General features: G+C 44.5%; 1 protein-coding gene across 1 annotated transcript in view; it reads left to right on the forward strand.

Annotated features, from left to right (window-relative positions):
• The first annotated feature begins 1382 nt into the window (after positions 1 to 1382).
• Positions 1383 to 16136, forward strand: part of LOC139268447 (large ribosomal subunit protein uL18A) — a 29680-nt gene continuing 14926 nt past the window's right edge. The window contains exons 1-5 of the mRNA XM_070886603.1: positions 1383 to 1489; positions 12235 to 12304; positions 12421 to 12536; positions 12893 to 13027; positions 15252 to 15454. Coding sequence (XP_070742704.1) covers positions 1487 to 1489; positions 12235 to 12304; positions 12421 to 12536; positions 12893 to 13027; positions 15252 to 15454 — 527 coding nt within the window. The 5' untranslated portion in view covers positions 1383 to 1486. The remainder of the gene's footprint in view (positions 1490 to 12234; positions 12305 to 12420; positions 12537 to 12892; positions 13028 to 15251; positions 15455 to 16136) is intronic.

Consider the following 16136-nt stretch of genomic DNA (forward strand, 5'->3'; position numbering starts at 1 on the left):
CATTACTACCTCCTTTTGCCTTGCACCATCATCCCTTTTGTCTATTAATCTCTTCTGCTTTCCATCCTATCACAGACCTTCCCTTTTGTCTTTCCTCTCCTCTTTCCCTGCTTCCACACTTGCTTAAAAACCTGTTACATCTTTAAATGTTTCCAGTTCTGACAAAAGGTTAACCCTGTTTCTCTCTCCACAGATGCTGCCTGACCTGCTGAGTATTTCCAGCATTTTCTGTTTTTTTAAACTTTGTTTGCTTTGTTATGGCCTGTGTCACTACTTTTAGTGATTTGCATACCTCTACCCCATGATCCCTTTGCTTTTCTACTCCATTTAGTCTCTTATTTTCCAAGGAGTATGTGGAAATCCTTATTCTTCCTACCAAAATGCACCATTTATATTGAAATTAATTTGCCAATTACACACCCCTCCTGCAAATTTATTCATGTCTTGTAATTTGTCGCAGCCTTCCTCGGTATTGACTATACCTCCCAATTTGGCATCACGGGTAAACATTTCAGGCGCAACTTCTGTCTGAGGCTGAACCAGACTGTTTGCAACCTTGGTATCACATTTGACCTTGAAATGAGCTTTCGACCACATATCCGCAGCATAACTAAGACCACCTATTTCCACCTCTGTAACATCACCCTTGCCTCAGCTCATCTGTTGCTGACTTCTCACATTCTACCCTACATAATTCGCACCAAGTCACGCTCACCCATGTGCTGGCTGACCTACATTGGCTCCCAGTTAAGCAACGCCTCGATTTCAAAATTCTCATTCATGTTTTCAAATCCTTCATGGTCTTGGCCCTCCCTATCTCTTTAATTTCCTCCAGGCCCACAACTCCGCCCCCTCCACCCCGAGATGTCTGCGCTCCTCTAATTCTGCCCTCTTGAGCATCCCTGATTTTAATCACTCAACCATTGGTAGCCGTGCCTTCTGTTGCCTAGGCCCTAAGCTCTGGAATTCCCTGCCTAAACCTCTCAGCCTCTTAACTCTCTTTCCTCCTTCAAGACGCTCCTTAAAACCTAGCTCTTTGACCAAGCTTTTGGTCACCTGCCCTAATTTCTCCTTCTGTGGCTCGGTGTCAATTTTTTTGTCTCATAATACTCCTGTGAAACGCCTTGAGACGTTTCATTATGTTAAAGGTGCTGTATAAATACAAGTTGTTGCTATTGTTGTGCAGATAGTATTTTTTTGGACCATACTTTGTGGTCTTATCTTTGCAGACGCTTCAGTTCACTGGGTGTGATTGTTTTGGCTTTTAGCTGTATGAGCGTCCTCCTGTACGTATGGGGGCGCTGTGCTCTTTATAGAGCAGATTTTATAAAGCCGAGGATCTTCCTGTCAGAACTTTGCAACACACAAAAAAAAGTCTACGTGCCGCACATGCGCATCATGAGCGGCCTTTTCCCAGTTAGGTGGAATTTGCCTGCCCGAGAAAATCGCCTGGGTCCCGGGTGATAGAGGGTAAAATCTACTAAAAATGGTTAGTAGTTCCCCAACATACATATCGATTCTCCCAGCGGAGAGCTGCAGTGATTGCACAGATCCTTCAGAAACCGAGCCGTGTGCCGTGTTGCGCAGGATGGCGTTCGATTGTCGGCGGGGTCGGCTGTTGTCCCTGTTCCAACGTGGCCATTGGGCAGCACAGATTCTGCTCAGTGCACTGTGTATGGAGGAAATGTTGCGCGCTAAACTAGTGCGTTTTTTTGCATTTGCATTTGGTTGGGTTTTTGTTGCATTTACCCGTGCAATAACTACACACTGGACTAAATCACTTGGGATGAAATAGATGCCTGTCCTGGGAAGTCCTGTGCTGAACTTAGGCCTCGGCTCTCGGGCTGTACTGCACAAAAACTTAATCGTCTGATTTGACGTTTGATACCAACTTTGCAAGAATTTTAAGTCCTTTAAGTCGATAGGTGTGAGTGCAATTTCCATACCATCATAGACACCGTGTAAATGCTGTGTATATATTTTTTTCATTTGCCCAGTGGCTCAATTTGTTAGCCTGTCAGATTGTTTAAACTGTAACCTACATGTATTTATGAGAGAAAGAGAGTGACATTCTTAGGTATTGGGGAACAAAGTATGTTCTGCAGTTTTGTTAAGTTTGGTGCAGTTAGTGCAATAGAATGGTCTTAAGTTGGTGAGGGCTTGAAACATGGAATATTTTGAGGACACTTTAGTATAATGTGAGGCTAGGAGATTGTTTTTCCTGGCTGGAACGTTTATAACTAGGGGGCACAGTCTCAGGAGAAGGGGTCGGCTATTTATGACCGACGAGGAGGAATTTCTTCACTCGGAGGGTTGTGAATCTTCGGAATTCTGTACTCGAAAGGGTTGTGGATGCTGAGTCGATGAGTATATTCAAGGCTGAGATTGATTTTTGGAATCGAGGGGAATCCAGGGATATGGGGACGGGGCGGGAAAGTGGAGTTGAGGTCGAAGATCAGCCATGGTCTTATGGAATGGCGGAGCAGGTTCGAGGGGCCGTACGGCCTACTCCTGCTCCTAATTCTTATGATCTTACAAAGTTTTAAAGATGAGGGATACACTTCCTGAATATAAACAGAGTAATCTGTATTGCTAATCCCGAAGTGGTTTGCTGTGACTGAATAGCAAGTTAGGTTATTGTTAAGGATGTGATCGGGGCCCAGGACAGGCGTGAGTTCGGGCCCAGGGGCAGCACAGACCAGCCCACACTGTGATATGTGTGCAGACTAGGCCCGTGCAGCAGAGAGGTCTCCAGTCGTCTTGCTTTAACCCTTGCCACTGGATCAAGACCTAGCTCTGTCAAGCCCGTGTGGTGGCTGGTGTGCAACGGCCACCAGACGTTAAAAGAATCCACACACAGGCATCTTCCACCCTTCAGGATGTAGTTCGGGACCTGGAATATTAGATCCTTCATTGAAACCCCTGTAAACTCATCCTTTATTGGCGTGGAAGCAAGTCATCCTCGTTTCGAGGGACTGCCTATGATGATGATGTTAGGGACTGGAGTCACATCGACTCCGATCAAGTAAGGATGGCAGGGTTCCTTCCCTAGAGGACATTAGTGAACCAGATTTTTTTTACAATAACAGCTTCATGGTCACTTTTACTGTTGCCAACTTTTTGTTTTCAAATTTTTAAACTTACTTGATATACAGTCCTTGCCACTTAAAATGACCAGGTTTAAAACAATCGGCCAGAAAGTGAAAACCATTTGCATTAGCGTTGATTTCAAACTTGCCAGTTATAGTGCCTTTAGTGCTCCGTTTATTTTGGGCAGAAACAGCTGGAGACCAGTGTTTTATTGGAAAGTAAGTCGATGCTTACTGGAGTTAGTGTCAGAGCCACAGACTCTCCTGGTTCAGGCCATAATTCACTATTTACAGTGCATCTACTTAGGAATACTTTCACAGATTCCCCCGAGTAATTGGCTGAGATAAATACGCTCTGAGAACAACTTGGTTTAGCATGTGATGCCCGTTATACCAGACCTGGCGTAAAGTGGACAGATCACGGTTGCATGAGCCACCCGTTATAAGTGGTGGGGTTGTATCAGAATCACATTGCCTCGGACAAGGCCATAAACTAGGAAATCTGTTAGTGACCCTATTAACTGAGGCATGCAGTGAAGTCCAGCTTCCTGTAAATAGTCTGAAATAAACTACCACAAAATCTAAAAAAGCATCAATATTTTCAACGGCAGATTTAAGCCATAACATTGCCTGTCTCCGCCCCTGCCTAACCTCATCTACTGCTGAAACCCTCATCCATGTCTTTGTTACCTCTAGACGACTACTCCAACGCACTCCTGGCTTGCCTCCCACATTCTACCCTATGTAAACTTGAGGTCATCCAAAACTCGGCTGCTCGTGTCCTAACTCGCACCAAGTTTCATCTCTGTGCTCACTGACTTGCGTTGGCTTTTGGTTAAGCAACGTCTCGATTTCAAAATTCTCATCCTTGTTTACGAATCCCTCCATGCCCTCACCCCTCCTTATCTCTCTAATCTCCTCCAATCTCTCAACCCTCCCCCCCCCCCCCCAGACATCTGTGCTCCTCTAATTCTGCCCTCTTGAGCATCTCTAATTATAATTGCTCAACCATCGGTGTCCGTACCTTCAGCTGCCTTGGCCTGAAACTCTGGAACTCCCTCCCTAAACCTCTCCGCCTCTTTCCTCCTCTAAGACACTCCTTAAAACCTACCTCTTTGACCAAGCTTTTGGTCATCTGTTGTAATTTCTACTTAAGTGGATCGGTGTCAAATTTGTTTTTGTCTTACAACACTCCTGTGAAGCGCCTTGGGATATTTTACTACGTTAAAGGTGCTGTATAAATAAAAGTTGTTTGTTGAAGATACTGTGACAACATGAAGACCTGATTTAAATATTACTGGGGACAGAGTATCTGGATTTAGTATTATGCTAAACCAGATGCTCATAAAATAGGAGAGTGTTTTTAACTTGCATGGTGTTGATTGAGGTGTGGCAAAGGTGCTGGTCTTGAGATAGTTATTTTAAATTGGGGAGAAAGAAAATGTTAGCATTTGAAAGGGTGTTTAAATTGTATATTGGTGCCACGAAGCTTTATTTGAGCTCTTGAATTTCCTCCCTAAATGTCTCTGTCTCTGCACCTCTCCCTCCTTTAAGACCATCTAAACTTGCCTTTTGACAACAGCTACTGGGCAATATTTCAGTCTGAACTGAACCCTCACACTTACTCCCAAAAGTGATCAAGTTGGAAAGATCTTATTTACATGAAGCAAAAAAACTCCCCCATCAACCAATATAACTGGACCAAGCCCATCACTGCTATTTCCACCTCCTCCTTTTTTACTTTTCTCTTTACCCTTCCTAGGCCTCTCTCCTGACGTCATGCCTCCTTTCACTTTTCTCTCGGGTATTCTGCCCTCCCAAATCTCTACCTCAACCCTTCAGCACTCCTCACCCTTCCAACTCTCCGACTGCCGTCCCAGGCTTGACTCCCTCTTGGATAAGCCTACAGCTTCCCTCTGTGACTCGCTTGGCATAATTCAAAGGGCCCATTGAGGTACTCGACTCTGCCTCCTTACCAGCAGCAACACCAGCTTCCCCATCCCAACTCGCTTGCCGCCCACTGGGAGCTAATCTTGCCACTCTCTTTCCTGTCCCACTCATCCCTGCCAGGAGTGACCCTGTGGATGCTGGCAGTAGGTTAGCCCTACAGAATGTCTGCTCGCTTGCAAACAATGCCCTTGCCAACCATGAGCTTATCGTGGATGATTGCATCGACATCATGGCCTTGACGGAAACCTGGCTGAGGTATGATGACACCTTTCCCCTAAATGAAACCTCGCCACCTGGCTATACCCTCCACCACTTGCCCCTCCCAGTCTGTCTCTCCTCTGGCACTTCCTCCTCCTCTGAGCATCTTGCCTTGTTCCGGCCCCTCACCTCATTTAAAATTCTCATTCTGAACTGCCTCACCAAGTACCATAAACATTTTCTCACTGAGATACCTTCAGTGCTTTCCTCCCTCAGTCTCTGCACTAAGCCACTTCTCATTGTCGGTGATTTCAAACTCCATCTCAATTTTTTTTATTGTGTTCATGGGACGCGGGCGTCGCTGGCAAGGCCAGCATTTGGTGCCCCTCTAATTTGCCCTTGAGAAGATGGTGGTGAGCTGCCTTCTGATCCGCTGCAGTCCATGTGGTGAAGGTATTCCCACAGCGCTGTTCGGGAGGGAGTTCCAGGATTTTGGTCCAGCAACAATGAAGGATTGGTGATATACTTCCAAGTCAGGATGGTGTGTGACTTGGAGAGGAATTTGTAGATGGTGGTGTTCCCATGCGCCTGCTGCCCTTGTCCTTCTTGGCGGTGGAGGCTGCGGGTTTGGGAGTTGCTGCCGAAGAAAGCTTGGCGTGTTGCTCCAGTGCATCTTGTAGATGGTACACACTGCAGCCACAGTGTGCCGGTGGTGCAGGGAGTGAATGTTTTAAAGATGGGGTGCCAATCAAGTGGGCTGCTTTGACCTGGATGGTGTCAAGCTTCTTGAGTGTTGTTGGAGCTGCACTCATCCAGGCAAGTTCATCATGCTCTCTGCTTTGAGTTCACTTGCCTTCTCTCCTCTCTTAATCTTTCCCTCCATATAAACTGGCCAACCCATATTCACGGTCACTCTTTGAACTTGCCATCTCACGTGGCTTCGTTACTCCCATCGTGTCAATCACAGATAAGGCCATCTCTGATCACTTATTTGTATCGCTCTCCACCCACATCCCCCTTCCCAACCCTATTTCCTTCTGTGTCTGCCCCTGGAAAAAACTCCCAATTCATGGACTTCTTTGTCACTAAGATTGATAACATTTGTTCAGCTGCTTCTGCCGCTTCCCTCCCTGCCTTAGCCCCAAAATCGCATCTTCAGTTTCCCTCCTATCTCCCCTCATGCGCTCTCTGAGCTCATCTTGTCCATGAGATCCTGTTCCCTCAACCCTATTCCCACGAAACTGCCGAAAGCCCAATTCCTGACTCCCATGTTAGCTGACATTGTTAACAGTCCCCACCTTCAAATCTTCTGTCATCCCCCCTCTCTTCAAAAAACTAATCCTTGACCTCTGTGTTCTTGCAAACACCCGCCCCATCTCCAAAATCCTTGAACGTGCTATTGTCTCCCAAATCCGTGCCCATCTTTCCCGGAACTCCATGTTTGGATTCCTCCAATCAGATTTCTGCTCCTGCCACAGAACCAAAACGGCTCTCAAAGTTACAAATGACATACTTTGTGACTGGGACAAAGGCAAACTATCCCTCCTCGAACTTCTTGACCTGTCTGCAGCCTTTGACACGGTTGACCACTCCATCCTCCTCCAATGCCTCTTTGCCGTCGTCCATCTGGGTGGGACTGCACTCACCTGGTTCCATTCTTATCTATCTAATCATAGCCAGAGAATCACACTGCAACGGCTTCTCTTCCTGCTTCCGCACTGTTACCTCTTGGTGTTTTCCAAGGATCTATCCTTGGCCCCCTCCTATTTCTCATCTACATGCTGCCCCTCGGCGTCATCATCCGAAAACACAGAATCCACATGTACGCTGACGACATCCAGTACTGGCTGAGCAGAAATTTCCTCCAACTAAATATTGGGAAGACCGAAGCCATTGTGTTTGGTCCCCACCATAAATGTTGTTTCCTAGCCACCGAAACCATCTCTCTGCCTGACAACTGCTTGAACCAGATTGTTTTGCAACTTTGATGTTATATTTGATGTGGTTGAGCTTCCGACCGCATATAGAATCATAGAAATTTACAGCATACATCGTGTATGCGCCGGCCAATATTTAATGTGTATGCCGTTGCCTTGTTAGCCCTCCCCAAATGCATTACCCCACAAAGACCGCCTATTTCTACCTCCGTAACATTGCCCGACTCTGCCCTACCTCAGCTCATCGGCTGCTTAACCATGTCTTTTATCACCTCGAGACTTAACTATTCCAATGCACTCCTGGTTGGCCTCGCACATTTTACTCTCCAGAAATTTGGGGTCATCCAAAACTCTGCTGCCCGTGTCCTATCTCGCACCAAGTCCCATTCACCCTGTCTTCACTGACATACATTGGCTACATCGTGGGCCACAGGTCGGGGCTATAAATAGAGCTGGAGGGCCAGGCCCTGGAACATTGTGGGCTGCCCCGACCTGTGTGAGAACACCACCGCAGGTCGGGGCTATAAATAGAACTGGAACGCCGGGCACTGGAACATCGTGGGCGAAGGTGCAGCGAATGAGGGTACGGGGCCCAGAAGAGCCGATAAGTGTGCGCACTAGGTCCATGCAGCAGAGCAGATCTCCGGTCGTCCTGGTTAATCCTTGCTACTGGATAAAGGCCTAGCTCTGTTCAGTCCGTGTGGTGGCTGATGTGCAACGGTCACCACACGTTAAAAAAATCCACGCACAGGCATCTTCCACCCCTTTAATTGGAGTTCAGGACTGGAATATCGGATCCTTCATTGAAACATCTGTGAACTCTTCTGGAAGGAAGTCATCCTCGTTTGAGGGACCACCAATGATGAGCAACATCTCAATTTTAAAATTCTCATCCTTGTTTTCACATCTCCTCGGTCTCGCTCCTACCTATTTCTGTAACCTCCAGCCCAAAACCCTCACTCCTTGAACGATGGACAATTTGGTCAACGATTCTGATGGAAATTGCATTCCTACAGTCTGCTCTGCTTGATAGTTCCAATTATTTTAACACTACACTATTTTTAATAATGCTATACATTGAGTTTTGTGTCTGCAGTTATTCAGTTTTATTGTAAACCGTGGCTCATTTATGTAACTAGTCCTAATGGTGTTTGCGATGGTGAAAGTAGGCAATGAAAAAGGGAATTTAGTTGAATTTTCAATTTATTTCCCATCATGTGTTTTCAGATTGAGGCATATCAAGTGTCGGACCTTTTTCTATAAAGACTAATTTTCTCTCGTTTAGTGCTAATGAAACATTTATTGTTTTGTTCCTTAGGAAATAAAACTAATGAGTCTGAAGATATTATTATTGCAAATGTGGAAATAAGCACGGAAATGTCTCCACTCAAATGTAGAGAGATCATTACTATTCTTTGCAACAAGGCTAGCCGTTTTTGAAATTAAAAATCAAGACTCTCACTCCCCATCCAAAAACTCTTGTACCACACCTCGGGGTCTGACGTGTTGCTATCTTTGACAACCGGCCTCTGAGTATAAGATAAGAGTTCTTTGTAGCACCTGAGCTGTTGAGATTGGATACAGATGCAGGGTTATTAACCTTGCGCAAGCTTCTCTGATTTCTAGCTGACATCTCCAAATGACTTTTCGTTGACCAAACTGTTCATCGTTCAAATACGGTAAATGTGAGTTTGGGTAACTTTGTTAACTTACTGTTTGGAAATATGGTATTTCACGAGTAGGATCGGTTAAGGGTGGTCACAAGTGCACATTTGCAGAAACCTGTGTGCATGCTTCCCAACAGTAGAGTAAGCAGAATCTAATTGGTTGAATGCAAAAGATGATAAATGGATACGTGTGAAATGGACTTAACCTACCTGTACCTACAGCGTTTACCTTTTAACCCTATTGTTGCTAGGGTGCAAATGGCTTTGATGTTGAATGTTGAATCATTGTGGGTGGAGATTAGAGATAGTAAGGGGAAAAAGTCACTGGTCGGCGTAGTTTATAGACCCCCAAATAATAACTTCACGGTGGGGCAGGCAATAATCAAGGGAATAATGGAGGCATGTGAAAAAGGAACAGCAGTAGTCATGGGGGATTTTAACCTACATATAGATTGGTCAAATCAAATCGCACGGGGTAGCCTGGAGGAGGAATTCATAGAATGCATACGGGATTGTTTCTTAGAACAGTATGTAACAGAACCTACAAGGGAGCAAGCCATCTTAGATCTGGTCCTGTGTAATGAGACAGGAAAAATAAATGATCTCCTCGTAAAAGATCCTCTCGGAATGAGTGATCACAATATGGTTGAATTTGTAATACAGATTGAGAATGAGGAAGTTGTGTCAGAAACGAAGGGGACTACAGTGGGATGAGGGCAGAGTTGGCTAAAGTAGACTGGAAACAAGAACTAAACGGTGGCACAATTGAGGAACAGTGGAGGATTTTTAAGGAGCTCTTTCATAGTGCGCAACAAAAATATATTCCAGTGAAAAAGAAGGGCGGCAAGAGAAGGGATAACCAGCTGTGGATAATCAAGGAAATAAAGGAAAGTATCAAATCAAAGACCAATTCGTATAAGGTGGCCAAGGTTAGTGGGAAACTAGAGGATTGGGAAAATTTTAAGCAACAGCAAAGAATGACTAAAAAAGCAATAAAGAAAGGGAAGATAGATTACGAAGGTAAACTTGCGCAAAACATAAAAACAGATAGTAAAAGCTTTTACAGATATATAAAACGGAAGAGTGACTAAAGTAAATGTTGGTCCCTTAGAAGATGAGAAGGGGGATTTAATAATGGGAAATGTGGAAATGGCTGAGACCTTAAACAATTATTTTGCTTCCGTCTTCACAGTGGAAGACACAAAAACCATGTCAAAATTTGCAGGCCACAGGAATGTGGGAAGGGAGAACCTTGAGACAATCACTATCACTAGTGGGGTAGTGCTGGACAGGCTAATGGGACTGAAGGTAGACAAGTCCCCTGGTCCTGATGAAATGCATCCCAGGGTATTAAAAGAGATGGCGGAAGTTATAGCAGATGCATTCGTTATAATCTACCAAAATTCTCTGGACTCTGGGGAGGTGCCGGCAGATTGGAAAGCAGCTAATGTAACGTCTCTGTTTAAAAAAAGGGGGCAGGCAAAAGGCAGGTAACTATAGGCCGGTTAGTTTAAATCTGTAGTGGGGAAAATGCTTGAAACTATCATTAAGGAAGAAATAGCGGGACATCTAGATAGGAATAGTGCAATCAAGCAGACGCAGCATGGATTCATGAAAGGGAAATCATGTTTAACTAACTTAATGGAATTCTTTGAGGATATAACGAGCATGGTGGATAGAGGTGTACCGATGGATGTGGTGTATTTAGATTTCCAAAAGGCATTCGATAAGGTGCCACACAAAAGGTTACTGCAGAAGATAAAGGTACGCGGAGTCAAAGGAAATGTATTAGCATGGATAGAGAATTGGCTGGCGAACAGAAAGCAGAGAGTCGGCATAAATGGGTCCTTTTCCGGTTGGAAATCAGTGGTTAGTGGCGTGCCACAGGGATCGGTGCTGGGACCACAACTGTTTACAATATACAGAGATGACCTGGAAGAGGGGACAGAGTGTAGTGCAACAAAATTTGCAGATGACACTAAGATTAGTGGGAAAGCGGGTTGTGTAGAGGACTCAGAGAGGCTACAAGGAGATTTGGATCGGTTAAGCGAATGGGCTAAGGTTTGGCAGATGGAATACAATGTCGGAAAGTGTGAGGTCATCCACCTTGGGGGAAAAAAAACAGTAAAAGTGAATATTATTTGAATGGGGAGAAATTACAACATGCTGTGGTGCAGAGGGACCTGGGGGTCCTTGTGCATGAAACTCTTTTAGGAGTAAACAAAAAACATTAAACCGTGCCCCACGATCTGGGGGGAAACACCAACGTTTACAATGCCCTTTTTTTTTTTGGGCACAGAATTGAATTTTTTTTCCAAGTGCCCCCTATAAAAGGGGAGGGGGACACTAAAAGCACCGGCAATTAAAACAAATTAACTTAAAAACATAAAATCAAATTAAAATTTGGTTGCCGGGCGTGACGATGCACTCCAGTCCCTCTCCTTGTGCATGAAACTCTTTTATCCCAAAAGGTTAGTTTGCAGGTGCAGCAGGTAATCAGGAAGGCAAATGGAATGTTGGCCTTCATTGCGAGAGGGATAGAGTACAAAAGCAGGGAGGTCTTGCTGCAATTGTATAAGGTATTGGTAAGGCCGCACCTGGAGTACTGCGTGCAGTTTTGGTCAGCTTACTTAAGGAAGGATATACTAGTTTTGGAACGGGTACAGAGACGATTCACTAGGCTGATTCCAAAAATTAGGGGGTTACCTTATGATGATAGATTGAGTAGACTGGGTCTTTACTCCTTGGAGTTCAGAAGGATGAGGGGTGATCTTATAGAAACATTTAAAATAATGAAAGGGATAGACAAGATAGAGGCAGAGAGGTTGTTTCCACTGGTCGGGGAGACTAGAACTAGGGGGCACAGCCTCAAAATACGGAGGAGCCAATTTAAAACCGAGTTGAGAAAGAATTTCTTCTCCCAGAGGGTTGTGAATCTGTGGAATTCTCTGCCCAAGGAAGCAGTTGAGGCTAGCTCATTGAATGTTTTCAAGTCACAGATAGATAGATTTTTAACCAATAAGGGAATTAAGGGTTACGGGGAGAGGGCGGTTAAGTGGCGCTGAGTCCACGACCAGATCAGCCATGATCTTATTGAATGGCGGAGCAGGCTCGAGGGGCTAGATGGCCTACTCCTGTTCCTAATTCTTATGTTCTTATGTTCTTTGTTCATGTTCGTATAGTGAAGCCCTGAGCATTGGTGCTGCACGTTTGTATCTATTGTTCATGGAACTCTGATCCAGGAAAACTGGCATAGGTGTAACAGTGACAATGTTTTTGAAATAGCTAGCATACGTGACAATTTGGTAAGTGCTAAAATTGCTTTTTGGATGCGTTCACCCTACACATTAAGATTCTATAACTCTAATTGTGTTCTTTCTCTTCCAACCGTAGGGATTTGTTAAAGTTGTGAAAAGCAAGGCGTACTTCAAGCGGTACCAAGTGAAGTTTAGGAGGAGGAGAGGCAAGTTAATTGGGGAATCTGTCAGTCCTGACTTTTCAACACCGTCTTTAGATACGCAAAGTTCCTACAATCAGTGGTGGGGCAGTATCCTAAAATGTTCTTTCTCCCATTTTTAGAGGGAAAGACTGATTACTTTGCACGAAAACGCTTGGTGGTACAAGATAAGAACAAGTACAACACTCCAAAGTACCGGATGATTGTACGATTCACCAACAGGGACATCATATGCCAGGTAAAGAACTTGCATTAAGGATTTCTTTTCAGTGTTAAAAGGGGCTATTGTCAGAAAGCAAATAAATTGTGCATTTAGATTTTACATAATGTGTGTAAAGGGATGGATTGTAGAATGTTACAGTATAAGGGGTGTTGCAGTTGTGTAAGGCGGACTGGTTGGGCTGAGTGCTCTTTGCCTGTCCATCATTGTTCATAGGTTTATATGTAACCTTTAGGGCTGCTGACCAAGGGTCGTGCGGCTCTTTGTCGGCCGGTGTGGACACGATGCGCTGGAATAGCCTCCTTCTTCGCTGTAAATTTCTATGTTTCTATAATGTGTAAAAATATGCAAAAATATGACTTCTTATTTTACAGATTGCATATGCTAAGATTGAGGGTGATATCATTGTATGTGCTGCCTATGGCCATGAATTACCCAAGTATGGCATAAAAGTTGGGCTCACAAACTATGCTGCATCTTATTGCACTGGTCTACTACTTGCCCGCAGGGTAAGTTCAGAAGCTCCCTGGATTTTTACTAGTATGATTTTAAGGCTCTTGGTTTGTTGGAGATTATTTCTGAGATGGTTAGTTGCACTTGTTGGAACAATTTCCTTAGTTCAGATTCTGTATAGGAAGGATCTAGAAGCTTTAATATTTGGATTTTAATGACTGTTAACCACCAAGTGTTCCTTTTTAATGTAGTAAAGCTACTGGTGATTCTTGTCATAAACAACAGAATACAAAATGTGAGGTTTGGGATGTAAGTTTTACAGTGGTCTTTGCATTGGCCTATTTTTCTACATTACAACAGTGACTACACTTCAAAAGTACTTCATTGGCTGTAACGAGCTTATGTCGTCAAAGGCACTATATAACTGCAAGCCTTCCTTTTTATTGCAATGGTTAAATATATACAGGAGCTTTTAGTTGCCAAATCTGCCATTTTACCTGAGCTACAAAACCTAGGGCGGAGATGAGGCTCTTCGAGGATGGAAGTGTGTGCTTTCTACCTGAACTGGGGTTAGGGGCCAAGAATCTCTGAGGTTGTAGGGCTGGAAGAAGTTTTTCTTCTTAGGCAGTCCCTCGGAGCCGAGGATGACTTGCTCCCACACAAGAATAAGTTCTCGTGGCTGATGAGTCCTATGCGGGATCTACAGTCTCTGTCACAGGTTGGGCAGGCGGTGGTTGAAGGAATAGGTAGGTGGGGTGCTTGGGTTGCCATGCGCTCCTTTCGCTGTTTACGCTTGGCTTCAGCTTGCTCTCGGCGTAGAGACTTAAGGTGTTCGGCGCCTTCCCGGATGCTTTTCCTCCACTTTGTGTGGTCTTGGGCCAGAGATTCCCAGGTGTCGGTGGGAATGTTGCACTTTTTCAAGGATACTTTGAGGGTGTCGTTGAAGCGTTTCCTCTGCCCACCTGGGGTGCGCTTGGTGTGTCGGTGCTCCCAGTCGAGTGCTTGTTTTGGGAGTCTCGTATCGGGCATGCGGACGACGTGGCCAGCCCAACAGAGTTGATTGAGCGTGGTCAGTGCTTCGATGCTGGGGATGTTGCAATGAGCGAGAACGCTGATGGTACGTCAGGAAGAAATTACAGAGATGGGGACAGGCAAAGCCTCTAAAGGGATTTCAACATGAGGAATAATATTTTCAATTTGAGAAGCTGGTAAGGGGTGGGTTGGCGGGGGATTGGGGAAGCCGATGTAGGGCAGCAAGGACAGGGGTGATTGGTGAGCAGGACCACATGCAGCATAGGATGGGGCGGCAGAATTTTTGGGTGAGCTGAAGCTTAGAGAGGGTGGGGAATGGAATGCCAATCAGAAGAGGAATAGTTGAACTTGGAGCTGAGCAATGAATGGATGAGGTATTCAGTGGCAAATGGGCTGTGATAGGTGTGGAGGTGGATGAAGTCAAGGAGGTGGAAGTAGGTCTTTGTCATGGAGAATATATGGGGCCAGAAGTTCAGCTTGGGATCGAATAGGAAGCCAATGTTGGGAATATCTGGTTTCACCTTGAGCATGACCTGGGGGATGGGGGTGAAAATGTAATTGGTCGCAAAGATGCAAAGTTTGTGGCTTGATCCAAAGATATGATGGCTCCTGTCTTTCCAGTCAGTATCAAAACTCCTGGTGCTTGTCTCACTCTGGTGCTGAAATTCGGCATCTGAGTTTTCAATCTTAAATCTGTTGCATATTTTTGTATCAAAACTGCGTATGCACATACATAGGTTTTCTTTAATTTGAGTTTTTGGCACAAAAGGAAGCATTTGCAGATGGTTACCTTTTTAAGTGTTTGGTGAATATTGTGCAGGATTTGGGACCTAATGTTGGCATCAAACCCTTCCATGTCAAGTTAGCTACAACATGGATCAGGTGGAGAATAAAGCATCCTTTACTCTGCTTTAAACACTATACTTTAACCCCAATCTCAGAACCAAACTTCTTCTCCTCCCCACCCCTGGTGAAATGGCAGTGCTCTAACCCACTGTGACCCTCGTCACACTACCTTGTCTAAAGGGATTTTGAAAAACATTTCACTGCATGTTTCACATGAAATTTGAATGCCATGTACATTGTAATATAGTTATCCAAAATATATACAGTAGCTATTGCTAAATTATGAACGTTAAAGCCTGATTCTAGACAAGGCAATGCTCTGAGCAAAACCAGTTATTATGGGTTTACTTTTAAAAAAGGTAAGACCGGTAACAATTTGTTTTGTCCATTTCTTTTAAAAAGCTGCTTCACAAATTTGGGTTGGACAAAACCTATGAAGGTCAGGTGGAGGTGACCGGTGATGAATACAATGTGGAAAGCATTGATGGACAGCCTAGTGCTTTCACCTGCTATCTGGATGCTGGGCTTGCCAGAACCACCACGGGCAACAAAGTCTTTGGAGCTTTGAAAGGTGCAGTCGATGGTGGCCTGTCTATTCCACACAGGTATGGGCAATGTTCAGGCAATGGGTCGGACTTTGGTTTTGGTACCATTTCTTTGTTTCGGGCTTAAATTTTGTGATGTGATGCTTGATGTTGAATTGTCCTGAACAGTACAAACTTGATTTTTTTTAAAAACTGCTTTTGAGTGAGTCTTTCTAAAACAGATGTGTGAAGGTGGTGTAGCCTATAGGCGATTGCATCCATTACTACTAATTTTAGACCTCAACTATGCCTTTGAGCTGAGGCACTGTCTAACTGGAACAAAAACTTGAATAGGTCACACCAAATGATGACATGAACAACATTGCCAACTAATTTGAATAATGTCGTGGCCTCGGACTGTTCCTAAGCCTGTATCCTTGTGTCTTAAAATAAGTGGCTGCAGAGATAGTGGATGCATTGGTTATAATCTATCAAAATTCCCTGGATTCTGGAGAGGTGCCAGCAGATTGGAAAACCGCAAATGTAACACCCCTATTCAAGAAGGGAGGGGGACAGAAAGTAGGAAACTATAGGCCAGTTAGCCGAACATCTGTCATTGGGAAAATGCTGGAGTCCATTATTAAGGAAGTTGTAGCAGGACGTTTAGAAAATCATAATGCAGTCAAGCAGAGTCAGCATGGTTTTGTGAAAGGGAAATCATGCTTGACAAATTTTCTGGAGTTCTTTGAGGATGTAACGGGCA

Source organism: Pristiophorus japonicus, chromosome 8, assembly GCF_044704955.1.
Source record: "Pristiophorus japonicus isolate sPriJap1 chromosome 8, sPriJap1.hap1, whole genome shotgun sequence".
NCBI classification, from domain to species: Eukaryota; Metazoa; Chordata; class Chondrichthyes; family Pristiophoridae; genus Pristiophorus; species Pristiophorus japonicus.